The 20,214-nt window shown below is 44.8% G+C and overlaps 2 protein-coding genes across 4 annotated transcripts in view; one reads left to right on the top strand and one right to left on the bottom strand.

Moving 5' to 3' along the window:
* Positions 1–20,214, bottom strand: part of LOC308650243 (MHC class I polypeptide-related sequence B-like) — a 601,646-nt gene that overhangs the window by 258,431 nt on the left and 323,001 nt on the right. The gene's annotated exons all lie outside the window — the stretch shown is intronic.
* LOC308650242 (MHC class I polypeptide-related sequence B-like) lies at positions 7,048–19,523 on the top strand. 2 transcript variants are annotated; one of them, XM_081296250.1, is made up of 7 exons: positions 7,048–7,266; positions 13,232–13,495; positions 14,238–14,525; positions 15,062–15,376; positions 15,454–15,576; positions 19,012–19,149; positions 19,400–19,465. In XM_081296250.1, exons 1-6 carry the CDS (start codon positions 7,122–7,124, stop codon positions 19,107–19,109), a joined length of 1,233 nt encoding a protein of 410 aa, XP_081152376.1. In that variant the 5' UTR covers positions 7,048–7,121; the 3' UTR covers positions 19,110–19,149; positions 19,400–19,465. The 2 variants fall into 2 exon arrangements, with proteins under 2 accessions (XP_081152376.1, XP_081152375.1); XM_081296249.1 differs by having other exon boundaries at positions 19,012–19,523.

Raw genomic sequence — 20,214 nt, 5'->3', positions numbered from 1 at the left:
GTGAATGGAAAGTTAGAATTCTTGTACATATTGGATAGTAACCTTTGTCTGAAGTATGATTTGTAAATACTTTCTCCCATTGCATGAGTTGTTTTTTTCACTCTCTTTCTTTTTTGTGTGTGTGTGTGTGTGTGTGTGTGTGTGGTTGTCATTTATTTCTTTGCTTTGTTTTGTTTTCATTCTGGGGATTAAACCTAGGCCCTCAAATATGCTAAAAATGTCCTCTACCACTGAGCTACACCACTACCAGTCCCCCTACGTTTCTTTTTTCCCCCCAGTAGTAGGGATTGAGCCCAGGGGTATGCTAAGAATAAACACATCTTCAGCATATTTTGAGACAGGGTCTCTCTGAATTGCCTAGGCTGTTCTTAAACTTGACATCCTCTTGCCACACCCTGTAGAGTAGTTAGGATTACAGGTGTGCATTTTCATGCTTGGCTTCACTTTCAGGATTTTAAATATCTACATACAGATGACTCCCAAGGGTATCTCTACATAATTTTATACTTTAAAAACTTAAACCAATACAGGCACTTTCTTTTTATCTTTTTTTTGTATTGGGGATTGAATCCAGGGGCGCTCGACCACTGAGCCACATCCCCAGCCCTTTTATGTATTTTATTTAGAAACAGGGTCTCACTGGGTTGACTAGATCCTTGCTAAGTTGCTGAGACTGACTTTGAACTCATGATCCTCTTTGCTCAGCCTCCTGAGCCACTGGAATTATAGGCACTTGCCACCACTCCCAGCTGGTACTTTCATATATTATAGTTGAGACAGCCATCCCACTTCTAGGAATGTGTTAAACATATACTTGCACACCTTCAAAATGATTGTATGTAAAATTATATGTTGTAGCATTATTTATAAAAGAAAAAAGAAGTTGGGTTTGGGAGTATATCTTTGTGGTAGAGTGTTGTCTAGCAAGTATGAGGTTTTGGGTTCATCCCCAGCATTGAAAAAGCAGGATGGGGGAGAAATAGAGAAAGAAAAAGAAGTAATTCAAATGGGTTTAAAAACATTGTGTAGGGGCTGGAGATATAGCTCAGTTGGTAGAGTGCTTGCCTCTCATGTACAAGTCCCTGGGTTCAATCCCCAGTATATATATAAAAAATAAAAACAAACAAACAAACAAACAAACAAACAAAAAACAGGCAGTTCTTAATATTCCCTCCTGGGATGGTTTCCATGTTACCCTATTATTTATATTTGTTTACATATACATAAAATGCCTTTGGAAGAGACAAGAATAAATTGGTATCAGTGGCTGCTTGTCAGGGATGGGACAAGGGTGAGAGAGACTTTCTTTTTGAATCTGTTGAATTTTGAACAAAGTGAAAACAAAATAAAAGATAATTCCAAGGAAGACAAAACCAAAAAAACCCAAATTAAAATATTTAAAACTGGGGTGTAGTCAGTTGTTGAGCACTGGGATCAATTCCCAGCACCAAAAACAAAACAAAACTTGGATATAAAGAATTCTTTTAACTTCATTATGATAAAAGAAATTTGTTTAAGAATGAGCATTCCTTAAACAAGGATGTTTACTCATATTTTTACTCAGCTTTTTTTTTATTGGTTGTTCACAACATTACAAAGCTCTTGACATATCATATTTCATACATTAGATTGAAGTGGGTTATGAACCCCCAATTTTACCCCAAATGCAGATTGCAGAATCACGTCGGTTACACATCCACAATTTCTCAGCTTTTCTTTTTAATTGAATTTGCTTTCTTTACAAATCTTTTACTCACTATAAGATAGAATAATTTTTAAAAATTTATTAAATGAATGCAGTTTGTTTACAGAAGGAAATTTTGAGCAAACCTTCAAAGTGGTCTGCAAGGCACTCTAGATGCTTTCCCACAGAGCTTGTGACTTCAATAAGCTCAGGGCGCCCTCTAGTGCCTGTGAAATGCAGAAAAGAGCCCTAGGTGTGCACCTTTAGGATACCTGGTTGTTACCTGCCTGGTTCTGGGGATTGACTCAGAGGTGCTTTACCACTGAGCCACATCCTCAGCCCTTTTTATTTTGAGACAGGATCTCACTAAGTTGCTTAGGGCCTTGCTAAGTTTCTGAGACTGGCCTTGAACTTGCTATCGTCCTGCCTCAGCCTCCTGAGTAGCTGGGCTTACAGGTGTGCACTACCACATGCAGCTAGAACAAGTGATTGAAGCCAGCTGCCATGAGCCCATGATATTATTCCTATAAGTTTCTCATACTCATCAGACTGGCACTCCATCTTTGTGTCAAAAGGACTCTCAAACTGGTTGTGGTGGCACATACTTATATCTCCAATGATTCAGGAGGCTGAAGCAGAAGAATGAGAAGATCAAGGACAACCTGAGCAACTTAGTAAGACCTTGTCTCAAAGTAAAAAATAAAAAGTGCTGGAGATGTAGCTCATTGGTAGAGCACACCACAAAACAAACAAAGAAATAAACAGAAACTCTCAAAGCTCCTCTGGTAATACCGTAGCTCCCCCAAACAGTAGAGAGGCAGTATAGCAAGACCTGAAAGTCAATGTCACAAAAGTGGGAGGAGCTGAGGATAAAGCATTCAGTCTATGGAGCTGCAGGAGCTCAAGTGGTTGTGTGAAAAGCTCTGTTTCTGGGTCACCTTCCGAGGGTGTTCCCTTTTGGGTATTCTGCCATTCCTGGACCCCCAGGAAGTCAACACTTTATCCTTGCAGCATTATTTAGGATGCGCCAGGTCCAATATAGCTTGTCCTATTTATTTGCCTCATAGCCTTCTTCTAGCTCTTGTTGTGGCTCTGAAAACTGATAGTTTGGTCTCCCTACACTGGTCTACCACTCTACTATGAGGTACAGCTTCAGCCCTTTTATTTTTTTTTTAAGTTTTGAGATAGGGTCTCACTAAGTTGCCCAGGTTGGCCTCAACTGGAGGTCTTCCTGCTTCAGATTCCCTAGTGGTCAGGATTACAGGTATGCACCAACACAGGCTTCCAGTCCTCTTCTGACATCCAAAACCAAGTCTGATGGGTTTAGGGCAGTGGCTCTCAATGTGTCGTCCCAGGAGTTATTAGAAATGCATCTACCAAGGCTGGGGATGTAGCTCAGTGGCTAAGTGTTTACCTAGCTTGCATGGAGTGCTGGGTTCCATCTGGTAGCAGCACACGTAATACACAACCATTAGAACTTCTTGTTTTTTTTTTTTTTTTAGAGAGAGTGAGAGAGGAGAGAGAGAGAGAGAGAGAGAGAGAGAGAGAGAGAGAGAGAGAGAGAATTTTTAATATTTATTTATTTTTTTAGTTCTCGGCGGACACAACATCTTTGTTGGTATGTGGTGCTGAGGATCGAACCCGGGCTGCACGCATGCCAGGAGAGTGCGCTACCGCTTGAGCCACATCCCCAGCCCCCCATTAGAACTTCTTAAAAATATAATTTTCAGGTCCTATTCACACCTGCTGAAACAGAAGCTGCAGTGTGTGTGTGTGTGTGTGTGTTTGTGTGTGTGTGTGTGTGTCTGTGTATGTGTGTGTGTGTGTTGGGGAGTACTGGGGATTGATCCTCAGGGATATCCTCTTTTTTCATTTAGGCTTTAAATGCCATTTATTAATCTTAAATATTCGCAACTCATGTATAAAAATACTTACCAGTTTAGGGGCTGGGATTGTGGCTCAGTGGAAGAGCTCTTGCCTCTCATGTGTGAGGTACTGGGTTTGTTCCTCAGTACCACATAATAAATAAATAAATAAATAAATAAATAAATAAATAAATAAATAAAAGATTTTTTTATTGTTGGTTGTTCAAAACATTACATAGTTCTTGATATATCATATTTCACACTTTGATTCAAGTGGGTTATGAACTCCCATTTTTACCCCGAATACAGATTGCAGAATCACTTCAGTTACACTTCCATTGATTTACATATTGACATACTCATGTCTGTTGTATTCTGCTGCCTTTCCTATCCTATATGCCGGGCATATGCATGTAATATACCACAAATATATATATATATTTAAAGCTTAGGAAACTAGGCCTGGTGGCAGACACCTGTAATTTCACCAATTTTGGAATACGCAGGAGGATCACAAGTTCAAGGCCAGCCTGGGCAACTTAGTAAAATTGTCTCAAAATTAAAAGGGCTAGGGATGTAACTCAGTGGTAGAGCCCCCCTAGGTTCCATCCCCAGTAAGAAGAAGAAAAGAGAAAGAACAAAAACAAAACCGTCTGGAGTTGTCATCATGGGAAATATAGAACTTTGCTTCACTTCCTTTCATTTGTTTTCAGCTTAATAGAGTCCCAATTCTTGGACAGTGACCCACATCAGGAGCCCCAAACCTCCAGGGCCTCCTCTGAAGCTTTTTCTCTCTGGCAGTCACCTCAATGCCCTGGAACCAACCTGTTTTTCTTTTTTTTTAGTTGTTATTGGGCCTTTATCTTATTCATTTATTTATATTGGTGCTGAGAATTGAACATGAATGCAAGGCAAGTGCTCTACCTCAGAGCCACAACCCCAACCCTTGTATGTAATTATCAAAGCAGTAAAAGTCTTTTTTTTTGGGGGGGGAGGGGTGTGAGGGATGAGCTGAATGAGAGTGTGCTGCAGCTGGCTCACTTGGGAAGCCCTGGAAGGAGGGTAGATATCACAGAGGAAAGGGTTTGGGACCAGGTGTCAGGGGAGTTGGGTTTTCTCTCCCACTCTGCAGCAAAGGTCATTCTTCTGACCTCCATTAATGAAAATAGACTCTCCAAGAATGGGCCTGGACTCCAGTGCCTCCTGTGCAAAACAAATTATCTTGATCAAAATAATTAATAATAGCCAGGCATGGTGGCCCACCCTGTAGTCCTAACCACTTGGGAGGCAGAGACATGGTAAATTCAAGGGCAGTCTGGACAACTTGGTGAGACAGTGCCTCAAAAAAAAAAAAAAAAAAATTAAAAGTCTGGGGACAGGCTGGGGTTGTGGCTCAATGGTACAGTGCTCACCTAGCATGCATGAGGCACTGGCTTCAATCTTCAGCACCACATAAAAATGAAATAAAGATATTGTGTATCTACCTACAACTAAAAAATAAATATTTACAAAAAAATGTCTGGGGACAAAGCTCAGTAGTGAAGTGCCCCTGGGTTCAATTCTTAGTATAATAAATAAATAAATAAATAAATAAATAAATAAATAAATGGTAAGCATGGTGTGGTGGTACATGCCTGTAATTCCAACTTGGGAAGCTAAGGCATGAGGATGGCAAGTTGGAGGCCAACCTGGGATATTTAGTGAGATTCTCAAAAAATAAAAGGGTTTATTGTGACACTGTGGTAGAGTACCCCTGGGTTCAATCCCTAATCCCCAGTCCCCAGTACTGCAAAAATCAAAACAAACAAACAAAAACTAGGAATATAACCAGGTGGTAGAACACCACCCCCAGGCTCAATTTCAAGACATACATGTATACCTAGAGGCGTGTGCACGCGCGCACACACACACACACACACACACACACAAAGACACAGACTGTGAGCCAAAGATATTGTCAAAACTTTGTGATTTTTTTTAATATTTATTTTTTAGTTGTAGGTGGACAGAATATGTTTATTTTATTTATTTATATGTGGTGCTGAGAATCGAATCCAGGTTCTAGGTGAGTGCTCTATCACTGAGCCACAACCCCAGTCCAGAACTTTGTGATTTATAACATTTCCACACAGAGAAAAAAATATAGGCTAGAAGTCTTACAGAATGGTTATAATTATGAGTATAGCTCTTCCTTCCTTCCTTCCTTTGTTTCCTGGGAATTGAACCTACTGTACATACTGTACCTACTACCACTAAGTGTACTACCACTAGGATACATCATGAGCCCTTTTTATTTTTTATTTTTTTGTTTTTTGTGGTGCTGGGGATTGAATCCAGGGCCTTGTGCATGCAAAGCAAGCACTCTACCAACTGAGCAATTATCCCCAGTCCTTGTTTGGTTTTTGGTACTGAGGATTGAACCCAGGGGTCCTTAGCCACTGAGCTACATCCCCAGTCCTTCTTACTTTTTATTTTAAGATAAGGTCTTGTAAGTTGCTTAGGTCCTTGCTAAGTTGCTGAGACTGGCTTTGAACTTGTGATCCTTCTGTCTCAGCCTTCAGAGTTGCTGGGATTACAGGTGTGTGCCACTGCACTGAGCCCCCCCCCACACACACACACACCTTTTTTTTTTTTTTTGAGAAAGGGTATTGCTAATTTTCCCAGGCTGGCCTCAATTTAGTAGTGATCCTCCTACCTCTCTTTTGAGGAGCTAGGATTACAGGCATCCACCTCTGCACCCAGCTAGTTTAACTTTTAAAAAGGCATTTGTAGGGGAGACAAAGATGAAATGAACACAGGTTTTGATCTTGGAGTGGCTTGTGCTTCACTGGGGGATGGTAGTCTAGCCTGGGCTTCCTGAATCTCTTTCATCTCATGTGGTAGTGCATCAAATCCTGAGCAGTGCATCAAATCCTGCATATCAAGGAGGTTAGTTTTGGAGCTGGATGCTCCTACAGCTACAGCACCAGTTGACTCATATTGAGCCTGAAGTGGCATTAGAATAATCTTCCTCACTACCATATTTTGGGCTCTACTGAAAATTCAAAATAATTCAAAATTCAAATTCTTCTTCATTATCCACTTGTTTTTACTCTAAATCATTCCCAAAGACAACCCCTTCCATCATTCCCTTAAAAAGGTCCTTCAGGTTAGGGGAATTGACTGCACTGCCAATTTTGTTCTGAAACAGGAATGTGGATCTCTGGGTTTTGAGATCACAGCTTCTACTGATGAATGATTAACCTGGGAGGAGCTGGAAAGGCATGCGCGGGGTGCTGGGTTCCATCCTCAGCACTACATAAAAATAAAACAAAGATGTAGTGTCCACCGAAAAATCAAAAAATAAATATTAAAAAAAATTTCTCTCTCTCTCTCTCTCTCTCAAAAAAAAAAAAAAAAAAAAAAAAAAAGCTTTAAAAAGAAAATGCGAACATGGGAGGGAAAGTCTCACACTTCTGGAACACTCCTCCAGACATACTCCTTCCTGCGACTCCTCTCTGCGCAGCTGCTACTTAAGCAACAGAGTGACAGAGTGAGGTCAGTGTTCCTCCGCTCAACCACAGGCTCTGCTCATGCGGTTTTTCCGAGCACTTTTGAGTTTTTCGCCACCAGTCCGGTTTGCTGAAGGGGTGGCAGACTCGCGCAGTATGGGGCTCAGCGGTGTCCGGCTGCTCCCGGCCTTGATTGTCCTGTGTGCTCCCGTGAGTGCAGCAGTTGGTGAGTAGGCTCCTTGCGGACCTTCAGAGCTGTGAGACTCCAGGGCTGCGGGCTGGTTCCAGCGAGAGCTGAGCGTCTCCGGGGCTGACGCGCTCAGGTGCACGATCCCTGGGTGGAGGAGGGGTGTGGTGCGGGACTGGACGCAGCCACTTTGCCACAGAATCTCAACTCCGCTTTTCAAGGTTTCCCCCAGCCACCTTGTCCCGCGACCTACATGGGTGCTGCACCTTGCCACTTCTTTGCCCAGTGGTTGATTTTCGGACTTTTTTTTTTTTTTTTTTTAAACTTCTGCCGCTGCCGAGCTCCCGGGGCTGTCTCCCGGGTTGCTCCCTTGAGCAATATTCAAGGGGATCGCTTCCCACCCGTGTTCGGGAACAGTTTACAGGCTTCCGAAGTCCTGTGTTCTCCCCAAGTCACTGGGGTCCTCAGTACCTGGAGTTGGAGATCTTCCTTTCTTCCTGCCAGGAGTTGGTAGGGACATGCCCACAGCCGCTGTGGGGACTGTGGCTTCACCCAATGCTCAGGGGATTACAGGCTGAAGACTTTCTGGACCAAGAGATTCTTCCTGTGATTTCTCTCAGTTCCACCTTCATTGTCCCCTGGGCTCCTGCTGCCTGGGGGAAAGGGGGTCTTCTCCCCTCTTGCACCCCCTTTACCCTAATATGAGCTTGTTCTCTAACCAGACATTCCTCGGTTCCAGCTCTCCCTCCTTAGCCTATGATAAGGAAGCAATGAGGAGAGGGAGAAGTCCCCATAGCATTTGTGCATATGGATGGTGCTAGGAATTGGACCTAGGTCCTTGTACACCCTAGGCAGCACATGGTCAGCCTTTAAACCAGAATTGTAAAGGACATTTTCCTCTTGCTTCTGTGAGCTTCCCAGTTTTAAACCTTTCTCCCAGCAGGGCACTGTGCCTCAGGCCTCTAATCCCAGCTACTTGGGAGGCAGAGAAAGGAGGATGGCAAGTTGGAGGTCAGCCTAGGCAACTAAGTAATACCCTGTCTTAAAAATACAATAATAAAAATAGCTAGGGATGTAGCTCCGTAGAACACACTTCTTTTTTCTTTATTTTTATTTTTAGTCATACATGACAGCAGAATGTATATAATACATACATGGAATGTACATACATCAATCATAATGTCTATTCTATTCTGTTGCCCTTCCTATAAATGGAGTCACCTTGCTGTGTAATAGAAACAACTTCAGAACTTACTCCTCCTATCTAACAAACTTTGTGCCCATTGATCAATGTCTCTCCTTTTCTATTTACTCTCACACTCCAAATCCAGCCTCTGTTAACCACTATTGTACTTTCTTCTTCTGAGTTTCAACTTTTTTTATCTTTTACATTTAGGTTAAAGCATTTTTCTTTCCTTGCCTGTTTTATTTTACTTAATTCCTCTAGGTTCGTCCATGTTGTCCTATGGTACAATTACCTGTTTTTATAGGCTGAATAGTATTCCGTTGTATGTGTATGTCACAGTTTTTTTTTTTTTTTGTTTGTTTGTTTGTTTTGGTTTGCTTTTGAGTCTAGATTCTACCATTTTGCCTGGACTGGTCTTGAAATTCTGGGCTCTTGTGATCTTCCCATCTCAGCCTCCTACATAGCTGGGGTTACAGGTGCCTGCCACCATTCTTGGTTAATGCCAAAGTTTTAAAATCTATTCATCTGTTGATGGACACTTAGACTGTGTCCATGTTTTGAATATTGTGAATAATGCTGCAATGAATGCTGATCTTAATTCCTTTGGGTATACATGCAGTAGTAGGAGTAGTGGGATTGCTGGATCATAGAGTAATTATGTTTTTAGATTTGTGTGTGTAGAGTACGGGTACTGAGGATTGAAACCAGGAGTACTCTACTACTGAATGAAATTCCTACCCTCCCCTCCTTTTAAAATTTATTATTTATTATTTATTTTTTTATTTTATGACAAGGTCTCCCTAAGTTGCCCAGGTTGGCCTTGAAATTGCAATTCTCCTGCCTTAGCCTCTCAAATCTATGAGATTACAGGTGTGTGCCACTCTGCCTAGCTGTTTTTAGCTTTTTGAGGAACCTCCTGTACTGTTTTCCAAAATGACTTAGTAAATTACACCACCAATAGTGATCTCTTTTCTCCCCATTCTTGCTGACACTTATTATTTTTCATGTTTTGACAATAACCAATCTAATAGGTGTGCAGTGGTATCTTGTTTTAATTTGCATTTGCATTTATTCATATATCTGTTGGTCACTTGTATGTCTTTTTTTTTTTTTTTTTTTTTTTTTTTTTTTTTTTTTGGTACTGAGGATTGAACCCAGAGGTGCTTAGCCACTGAGCAATATCCCTAACCCTTCTAATTTTATTTTTATTTTGAGATAGGGCCTCACTAAGTTGTTTAGGGCCTGGAGAAGTTGATGAGACTGGCTTTGAACTTGTGATTCTCCTGCCTTAAGCTCCTGAGCCACTGTGATTATGGGCATGCACCACCATGCCTGGATGATTTGTAATCTATTCTGAAATCTGGTATTGTGACACCTCCAATTTTGTTCTTTTTCTTTTATTGGGGATTGAACCCAGGGGCACTCAACCACTGAGCCACATTCTCAGTCCTTTTTGAGACAGGGTCTCGCTAAGTTGCTTAGGGCCTTGCTAAATTGCTGAGGCTGGCTTTGAACTCAGGATCCTCCTGCCACAGCTTCCTCAGCCACTGGGATTACAGGCATGTGCCACCGCACCCAGACAGCTTTGTTCTTTTTGGTGAAGATTACTTTGGTTATTTGGGGTCTTTTGTGGTTTCATATGAATTTTAGGACTTTTATAATTTTTTCTGTGTGGAATAACATTGAAATTGTGATAATTCTTTTCTTCCCTCCCCCCCCCCCTTCTTTTCCTTTTGTGGTGCTGGATGGAACCCAGGGCCTCACACATGCTAGGAAAGTGCTCTACCATTGAGCTGAACTTCCAGCCAGATGGCCCTAAGTTTCTGATGGAGCTTGAGCTCCAGTCAGTCTTCTCTTCATCAGCACTGCAGGGGCCCTAATGATGACAGCCACTGGCACAGTGCAGGGCACCGCGACCTCCCTGCTGTTGTCAGCATGGCACCCTCCTTCCCTCTCCAGTGCTGGCATCTGCACTTGGCCCTCTATCTCAGTGGCCTAAACCTCACCCTTGAGAGCCCTCCACACTGCACCCTGCAGGTGCTGGACGGTATCTGTCCCTTTGCATCTCTCCACTGTGGGACCTTTCTCTGTTCCCAACCCCTGCCTACCTGTTATGGACCCTCACCAACTTGTATCTGTCACAAGCCCCCTCTTTTGGGACCCTTACAATCACAACAGCCACCCTCATCTGCCTTCATCCAGGGCACCCTCTTGTTGTCACCACCACCCAACTTCTCTCAGAGTCACCTGTACCCCATGCCTATCCTTGCTCTGTCCAGTTATCTCTCTTGTCCTCCCATCTCCCCTCCCCACCCAGCCCAGAAAAAGTTTCCTGATCCATTGCTCCTTGACCTTTTTTCTCCTCTTTTCGTTGCTTGACCTCAAGGGCTCTTGTTCTCGACACCACGCATCCCAATCCTTGTTTTTGCCACTTAGTTAGTCCTGGTATTCTTCTAGTAACGCCTCTCTCAGCAGCAGCTTCCTCCTGAGGTTTTGTTGTTGTTGTTGTTTGTTTGTTTGTGTTGGGAATTGAACCTGGGGTCTTGTGCTTGATAAGCACACACTCTACCACCAAGCTACACCCCCAGATCTTTGTATATTCTGGACATTAGTTTCTCATTAGACACATGATTTGCCAACAGTTTTTCCCATTTTAGGGGTTACCATTTCCATGGGGGGTGCTTTTTGTGTGTGTATGGTGCTGGAGGTTGAACCCAGGGACACTACAACTGAGTTATATCCTTAATGCTTTTTTAAATTTTATTTTGAGACAGGGTCTCACTAAGTTGCTGAGGCTTATGTCCAACCTGCAATCCTCCTGCCTCAGCCTCCCAAGTAGCTGGGATTACAGCCATGCCCAACAGAACATTTTTTGTGGGTCTTGTTTTTTTTGGGGGATACCAGGGATTGGACTCAGGACTGGTCAATCACTGAGCCACATCCCCAGCCCTATTTTGTATTTTATTTAGAGAAAGGATCTCACTGAGTTGCTTAGGCCTCACTTTTGCTAAGGCTGGCTTTGAAGTTGCTATCCTCCTGTCTCAGTCTCAAGAGCCACTGGGATTACAGGTGTGTGCCACTGCACCTGGGCATGAGTCTTCTTTGTGTATAGACATATTTAATTTTGGTGAGTCCAATTTATCAATTTTTTTTTGTTTGTAGTCAGTGCATTTTTCTATCTATGAAAACATGGTCAAACTCTAAGTCATGGAGATTATTCCCAATGTTTTCTTCTAAGAATTTTTAGTTTTAGTTTTTAAGTTTAGGTTTTAGAGTCACATTGCATTAAATTTTTTCTTTCTTTATTTGTATGTGTGTGTGTGTGTGTGTGTGTGTGTGTGTGTGCGCTGATGGTGGTTGTGGTGGTACTGGGGATAGAAACCAGGTCTCTTTACCATTGAGCTATATCCCCAGCCCTTTTTTTATTTTATATTTTGAGACAAGGTCTAACTAAATTAATTGCTGAGGCTGCCCTCAAACTTGTGATCCTCTTACCTCAGCCTCCCAAATAACTCGAATTACAGATGTGTGCCACCATGCTTGGCTTTTGACCTTTCTTTTTTCCTTTTTCAGTTCTGGAGATGGAACCCAGGACTTTGTCTTTGTGCATGCTAGGCAAGCACTCTACCGCTGAGTTACATCCCAGCCCTGATAATATTTTTGTATGGTTTTAGTAGAAGATCCAACTTCCTTTGTTTGCCTGTGACAATTTAGTTTTCCCAGCCCCCTTTTGTTGAAAAAAATATCAAGGTTCTTTGGGAACACTGCTGCCTGCCTTCCTCAGGGGATGATAACAGAACCATTTACCTCCCTACCTGCGGCCTCATTATGCCACTCTTGCTTTTAGACTCAGTCTACCTTTCACTTCTCTGTAGGGTAACAATCCTACTCTAAACTCCTTTCTGGTTACTAACTCCAGCCCCTCTGGCCCCTCCAGCTCTACCTTGTCCATGAGGGGCCTGCACAGAGGCAGAATCTCCTCTCATCTCCCCTGCAACTGCCTGAGCTCCGCAGCCCCTCTGGCCATGAGTCCTTCCATGCTGGGTTCCTCCTGGGCCTTCGCTGGCCTCTGGCAAGCTCTGCTCTGCACCTCTGGCTCTCCTACTCCTGCCTTTCCAACCCTGCAGGCCAGCCTCTGCCCTGGATTCCCACATGTACTCTTAGGGAGCCTGTGTCCCTGCCTTGAGCTCTGGCCTACATGCCTGCCCATCTCCATTTCCCCTCCCTTCACCCCCCACTTTTCTCTCCTTCCTCTCTAGTGTCCTGTTTTTGTTGTATTAGAAATTCTTGGGGCTGAGGATGTGGCTCAAGCGGTAGCGTGCTCGCCTGGCATGCGTGCGGCCCGAGTTCGGTCCTCAGAACCACGTACCAACAAAGATGTTGTGTCAGCAGGAAAAAAAAAAAAAGAAATTCTTCTTCTTGGTTTTTGTTCATGTGCATTTTCTTTCTTTCTTTCTTTCTTTCTTTCTTTCTTTCTTTCTTTCTTTTCTTTTCTTTTCTTTTCTTTTCTTTTCTTTTCTTTTTGGTACTGGGGATTAAACCCAGGAGTGCTTTACCACTGAGCCACATCCCCGGCCCTTTTTATTTTTTATGTTGAGACCAAGACTCACTAAATTGCTGAGACTGACTTTGAATTTGTGATCCTCCTGCCTCAGCCTCCTGAGCCACTGGGATTACAGGTGGGCACCACCAGGTCCAGCTGTCTATGTGCATTTTCTGAATCCGCAGGGTGGTCAGGAGAGCAGAAGCTTTGGGTTGAACATGGATGGTGCAGTCATTTCCAGGAAGAAGTGTCATTCATTGTTGTTTCTTCCCCAGGAGCCCACAGTCTTCATTACAACCTCACAGTGAGATGTCAAAGTGGATCTGTGCTCTCAAGGTTCTTTGCTCAGGGTCGCTTGGATGATCAGCCCTTCCTGTGCTATGACAGTGAGAGAGGCAGCGTAGTGCCCTGTGCACTATGGGCAGAAACAGTCCTGGGACCAGAGACTTGGGACACAGAGACCCAGGACTTGGCAGAGAGTGGCAAGAATCTTAGAGTGACCCTAGCCGATATCAACTTCCTGAAAGAGGAGAAAGGAGGTGAGTGTAGGCAGGGGCAAGGGTGATATGAGGATTTCTCCATGAAGGATGAGAACAGAGAGCAGGGATCTGTCCCTTTTTGTAGCATAGAGCATGGGATTGGGTTCTTTGTTTTGCAAATTTGAAGAATGAAATCCTCAGACACAAGAGTGAGAGCAAAGTAACAGAATTTATTAGTGTCATAGAAAGAAAGTGGAGCTCCCAAAGAGGAGGAATCCCAAGAGTGGCATACCCAAGAATGATTATTATCTAGGGGTTTATATGCCTCTGTGGGGTTAAGAGAGCTAGCCCCCTACCCAGTCCTGGATAAGGAACTCAGTGTCCACAAGCTTTTCAGGAAAGGAACTCTTTGGCCCAATCAGATTACTGTGCCTTTCTTGGTGGGGGTCTGGGTACCAGGAAATATATGTCTCACTATCAGCTAGTTCTTTCTTTCTTTTATTTTTCCTCTGTGCTTACACAGGAGTTGGCCTGACCTTGGTGAGGCCTGGCTTGTGTCTTATAATTTCTCAGCCCTCCTGCACAGAGAATTGCTCCTGAAGAACCCAACTTTCTTGTCTGTTCATTTTAATCTATTTGAACTGCATTTGGTTGGGGAGGCAAGCAGTGTTCTCCATGAAGCTCAGCACAGGAACACATCAAGGGGAGCCAGGAAGGGGTCCCCTGAGGGCTGAAGTTTCATACTTGGGCAGGGAAGGCAGAGTAACCAGGGAATGGAGAAGTGACTACTGGGCCGGGACAGGGTCTCATTCCCTCCAGGAGAGTTGGGGCTGTGAAATCCGAGAGGACAACCGCACCAGGGGCTTCTGGAATTTCTACTACGATGGGGAGCCCTTCCTCTCCTATCACCCAGAGACGCGCAGCTGGACGGTACAGCCATCCTCAGCTCAGATCTTGGCTATGAAAGTCAAGAATTCCTGGGATGCAGACGGCATTCAAAGCAAGGCTCAATGGGCCCATGTGCAGGGAACAGTTTGTGGAAGACTCTGGAGATATCTGAACTCCTGGATAGCCTTCAATGAAACTACAGGTACCCCCCATTCCCGAAGCTCCAGGGGACTCTTTGTACTCTGGGACACGTGTGTTCCCTGTGAGTGTGTTGTAGTCTGATTGCCCTGTCCTGATAAGCTTCTGGATAAAGACAGGAGGGTTTGGCAGCAAATGAACTATCTGGGCCATGAGCAGGAAGCAACCTGAACCTTAGGAAGCAGGGGTTTAGGCAGGAATAGAATCCTCACCTACCTGTCTGCCTACCAGCCTGTTTATCATGTAGAGCTCCCTCTTGGACCCATGACCCAGGAGAACCCCCAGCACCCCTTCTTCAGCATCAACATTTGGGAGAGAGAATGTGAGGCCTCAAGCCAAGGCCTATCTTCCTGCCAGTCAAAGGATTGAGGCCCCAGACTGAGAATAGACTTGCAGAAGGTCAGGGGTCAATGAGGACTTTGGACATAGACAGAAGAAGAGTGGAGAGAACTAGCCCAGTTCCCTCTTCCTTTATTAGAGGGGAGAGAGGTTTGAAAACATCCCTGACTTGTTCTGCTTTTTCTGCTTTTTCTTCTCCAGTGTCCCCAACAGTGAATGTAACCTGTGATGAGGTCTTGGAAGACACCATCTTTGTGACATGTTGGGCTTTGGGCTTCTATCCCCAGAATATCTCTCTGACCTGGCTTCAGGATGGGGAACCCCTGAGCCAGGACACACAGAAGTCTGGGAGTATCCTGTCCTGTGGGAATGGGACCTACCAGACCTGGGTGTCCACCAGGATTCCCCAAGGACAGGAGCAGAGGTTCAGCTGTCATGTGGGACACAGCGGGAATCACATTAATGGCACTGTGTCTTGTGGTGAGCCTGGGAGTCCCAGAAGAGGTTCCCAACAAGGTGAGTCAGTGACCAGGGTGGTAAGAGGGGGGAAGCCTTGAGCTCCAGTGCCCAGAGTGTAACAAGCCTTCTTTCAGGGACTGCACTGCTGCTTCGGAGCCGATGGCCCACCATTCTGGCTGCTGTTGTTGGTGCTGTGTTCTTCTTTTGGCTCCTTTGGTGCAAGGAGAGAGGGACAACACCAGCTGCAGAGGGTCCAGGTGAGAAAAGTGGTCACTGGCTGGAGATTGCAGGGCCTGTCTTGGCTGTAGCGTCCCTCATGCCTCCCACTGCACAGAGCGCAGTGGAGGTGACCAGACTTCTGGAATGGAGGGGAATGGAGGTTTGTGTATTTGTGAAGTGATGGGAGCCATGTCTCCAGCTATTCCCCTTAGCCCTGCCAAAAGCCAGGGTAGGGAATTCCCTTGAAGGTCTAGTTGCAGATCTTCTGGCTGCAGGGGCTGTGGCTTCTGCTCCTCTCTTAGGCTCCACAGGCTTGACCAGGGGTCTGTGTTGGGAATGGTGGGCTGATTAGTGTGGGCTAGATTATCATGGCCTCAGAGGGACACACATTAAGAACATCTACAATCTGGGGGATCATAGCCTTGGGGAAACTCACAGTAAAAGCATCTGTTTTAGTCAGTTTTCCCATAGCTGTTACCGAAAGACCTGACAAGAATAATTTTAGAGGAGGAAAAGTTTATCTGGAGCTCATGGTTTCAGAGGTTTCAGCCCATAGATGGCTGACTCTGTTGCTCTGGGCCTGAGATGAGGCAGAACATAATGGAAGAAGGGTGTGGAGAAGAAAAGCAGCTTAGGACACAGCCAACAGGAAGCAGAGAGAGCTTTCCCTTCACCAGGGACAAAAATATTCACCCCTAGGGACCTTCCTCCTCCACCCACACTCCACCTGCCCACAGTTACCACCCAATTAATTCCTATCAGTGGATTAATACACTGATTATTTTAAGGCTCTTATAAGCCAGACATTTCACCTCTGAATGTTCTAGTATTGTTTAACACATGATCTTTTTGGGGATCCCTCATATTTAAATCTTAACAACATCTATGATCTGGGGCTGGGAGGCTTAGAAACTGGAGTGGAACCCCACGAGAGGTGATGCCTCTGGACCCTTCCTGACTATGTCCTCTCCCCAAGACACTCCAGCCATCATGAAGAAACCAGGAAAAAGACCCATGAGGCCTGGAGTGCCAGAGCCCAGCCTGCACAGCCTTGGGGAGGCCTGTGTAGAGCAGGTGTGGCGGTCTTCAGTGCAGCTGGTCATCTTCTGTCCTCTGTCCAGCTCCTCTAGTCCCTCCTCAGGAGCTTTCCCCTGATTGTGTCCTCTGGGTCACCTAGGATGTGCTCCCTTCTATTCCCATCACCTGGCTCCTCCTCTTGGAGTGGCTTTGCAGGTGATAGGGAGAGTAGAAAACCAGCTGTCCTCGACCATCTAGGGAGAGACACTAGCCCTTTGTGAGGCAGCTGCAGTTACTGTTTTTTTCCTGCTTCTGAGATTTTCCTGTCCAGTCCTTGGAGTCACAGTCCCTAGAGTTCAGTGTTTTGGGTCACTTGTTCTGTGCTCTGTGGGTTTCCCTTGTCCACACTGAGCTATTTTCTTTTTTAGTATTTTTTTTTAAATTGTAGATGGACCCAATATCTTTATTTATTTTTATGTGGTGCTGAGGATCAAACCCAGTGCCTGACGCATGTGAGGCAAGTGCTCTACCACTGAGCTACAACGTCAGCCCCATCCTGAGCAATTTTCTTTTCTGAAGATGCTCACTGCTCTGTGAATTTGGTGTGAGGGATGGTCAGAATGATTCCTCCATAATTAAGTTGCTTGAGAGGACAGGAAAAGAAAACAGGAAGTTCAGGTTTTAGCAGGGAGCCAAGGTGATGGGTGAACAGTGACAGGGTGGAGGGTGGACAGAAGCTCAAATCTTGTTTGTGCCCCTTCTGTATGGCTGGCATGGGGGCAGTAGGTGGTTTCTTGTCCTTAACCTGATTTCACTGTCTCTTGGCTTCTCAAGCCTGAGGAGACTGCCCCAGAGCATGGACCCAATGAAGGTGACTCCCCCAATAGGGAAATAAGCTTTCTGCTTGCTCTTTCTCTCTACCTCGGCTTCTCCAGTAGGGCAAACAGAGGGAGTATTTGTGTGTGTGTGTGTGTGTGTGTGTGTGTGTGTGTTTGTGGTGCTGGTGATTGAACCCAGGGCCTTGTGCATGCAAGGCAAGCACTCTACCAACTGAGCTATAACCCCAGCCCAGGGGGAGTATTAATGTTGATTTCCTGTAGGCAAAAATGATTGCCTGGAATGTCAGTAGGGCATTGCCAGGGAAAAGAGTTCAGAAGGTCGGTTTCTCATTTCTGCATATTTCTGCTTTAAATGTTGGGTCTCTATAAGGATGTTTCCAGTTTCAGCTGCATGGATATGAATAATAGTTCTCTAGTGCTCATGTTATAGAAATCACATGAGTGCCCCATGTAGGATACCTGGATTGTGGCTGTGGCAGTCCCAGAGTGCAGAGTGGGCAGACAGCCTCAGGCTAAGGGTCTCAGGAAAGCCCCTAGTCTGCATTGGAAAGAAGACCCCTGTGGGCTGTGAGGACTGTGGCCTGAGTAAGTTCCTGCTAAGACTGGGGCAGGAAGACCAGAGCCACCTCAGAAAGCAGTGGCTCTTGGGGAGGAGCTGAATTCCCAGAGATAGGTATAATAGGGGGCAGAAGGTGGGAAAAGTGCAGATTGAGATCCTGGGCAGGTGCAGAGGGTCAAAGATTCTTAGTGTCCTATGCACTGGCTGCTCCAGGGTCAGTTGAGCAGCAGATCATGTGCCACATATGTTTTTCCATGGTAGGTGTGTTTGCTGGTACCCCTGGGCTTCCTGGTGGGCTCTCAGAGCTCAGGACTGGGAGGGAGTGATGCTGACCTGCAGTGGGGCAGGCTCTGCTGGGTGAGCACCTGTCTCTGCAGGGGAGGAGGTCTGTGAACTAAGGGGTAGAAGTGCTGTGTGTGAGTGAGCCCCATGCCCAGACCTGGCAGGATTAGGTGCTGCTCTATCTGTGAGGCCCCTACTCTATCATGATTGATTGGGCTTGAAAGAGGGGGCACTGAGCTTCCCCTCCCAGATTTTGTCCTCAAATACTGCAGCTCTTTCACCCTTTCCATGGTGGAAACAGAGACAGGTGGTGCTGCTGATGGAGACCCAGAGGAGTCTAAGAGGGAAGGAAAATGGGATGAAAGGGAGAAAAAACTCAGGGAATTTACTTTTCTCAGAGAAAGGCCCAATCAGAGTTTTGAGGAACTGAGGAGAGAGAGGTCCTGAGGGAATAAAGAACAATATATATATATATATATATATATATATATATATATATATATATATATATATATATATATAAATATATATATATATATATATTAAATCTTATTATTGTCAGATTTTTTTTTTAAAGAGAGAGAGAGAGAATTTTTAATATTTATTTTTTAGTTTTCGGCGGACATAACATCTTTGTTTGTATGTGGTGCTGTGGATCGATCCTGGGCCGCACGCATGCCAGGCCAGTGCACTACCACTTGAGCCACCTCCCCAGCCCAATAAAGAACAATATTGTGCAACCAATTGAACACTGTCTGGTTCCTTCTTCCCCATAGGTCGAGAGTCTGCATGTTCCTGGATCAGCAGCAGAGGGCACCAACTGACCACAGTGGACCAGGTGCAGGCCTATAATCCCAGAGACTGGGCAGACTGAGGCAGTAGGATTGCAATCTAGTGAGGTCCTAAGCAACTTGGTGAGACTACATCTCAAAACAAAAATTAAAGAACTGGGGATGTAGCTCCGTAGTAAAGTGCTCTTGGTTCACACCCTAATTAAAAAAAAAAAGTTACCACACTGGAACCTTGAAGCTGGGATTTCTGCTTCTGCTGTCAGTTCCTGGCTCTCCTGATGCATCAGGGAGCTTAGACTCTGCTGCCCTTGGCCGGGCCTGGACTCGACTTCCTACCCTCCTCTGACTAGCACTTTCTCTCTTGGTGCCTAAGGTTCCTCTTCTCTACCATTTGGAAAGACATATTCATCAACTGTTGGGGTTGTGGGATTTAATACAGGTGAGCTGCTTGCAGCTCTGCCATACTACATATTTTATATATAAATTATTGTGAATGAATTTTATTTGTAAGTGTCCTTGTTTGCCTCCTCCCAAGAAGACTAAAATACTGGCTTTCCTTGACTGTGTAGGACCCCTCAATCCCCGTCTGACTATGCATTACTTCATGTCTTCATAATTTTATACCATAAAATTTTATATATATATCTTATATGTATTTGTGTGTGTGTGTGTGTGTGTGTGTGTGTGTGTGTGTCTCATCTTTTTTATTTCATGTCTCTGGGAAGAGACAGTAAAAGAGTTAGGGAAAAGGACATGTTTGTCTCCATGTCTGACAGAGCATAAAAAAAAATCCACCCAATTCTCAAAGTTTTCTGTGACCAAAAGATTCACAACAAGAGAGGGCTGGACCTGAGGGAAGGGCCACCTGGGGCCAATATTCAGAGCTGACTCTGTGGTTTCTTCTGCCTTGAAGAGCTGGAGCCCTCATGTGATGACTCAGAGTTGAAGGGTGTTTGGTTCTTAAAAATTCGTGGTTGGTGTCCAAAGACCTGGCTACATGGCACAGAAAAATTACAGTGGAAATGAGCTTATTAAAGCAATGCCCCTAGGGACCTAGTTCCATTGAAAGCACTATTGTGCCCTGATGTGTGCAATAGAGCAGGACAGTGATCACAAGAACCCCCTCCCAGGTTTGTATGGTGTTGTGGTTTAGATATGAGGTGTCCTCCAAAGAGGTGAGATAGCGCA

This window comes from Spermophilus citellus (assembly GCF_964194105.1).
Source record: "Spermophilus citellus genome assembly, chromosome: 5".
Lineage (NCBI taxonomy): Eukaryota > Metazoa > Chordata > Mammalia > Rodentia > Sciuridae > Spermophilus > Spermophilus citellus.
This window is presented reverse-complemented; position numbering and strand designations above follow the sequence as displayed.

What these genes read in the sequence shown, in the direction of transcription:
- LOC308650242 (XM_081296249.1), top strand. Translation starts at nt 7,122, where the DNA reads ATGCGGTTTTTCCGAGCACTTTTGAGTTTTTCGCCACCAGTCCGGTTT. An exon ending in TCCCGTGAGTGCAGCAGTTG is followed by an intron (nt 7,267 to 13,231) that starts GTGAGTAGGCTC and finishes TTTCTTCCCCAG; the next exon opens with GAGCCCACAGTCTTCATTAC. An exon ending in CAGAAGAGGTTCCCAACAAG is followed by an intron (nt 15,377 to 15,453) that starts GTGAGTCAGTGA and finishes GCCTTCTTTCAG; the next exon opens with GGACTGCACTGCTGCTTCGG.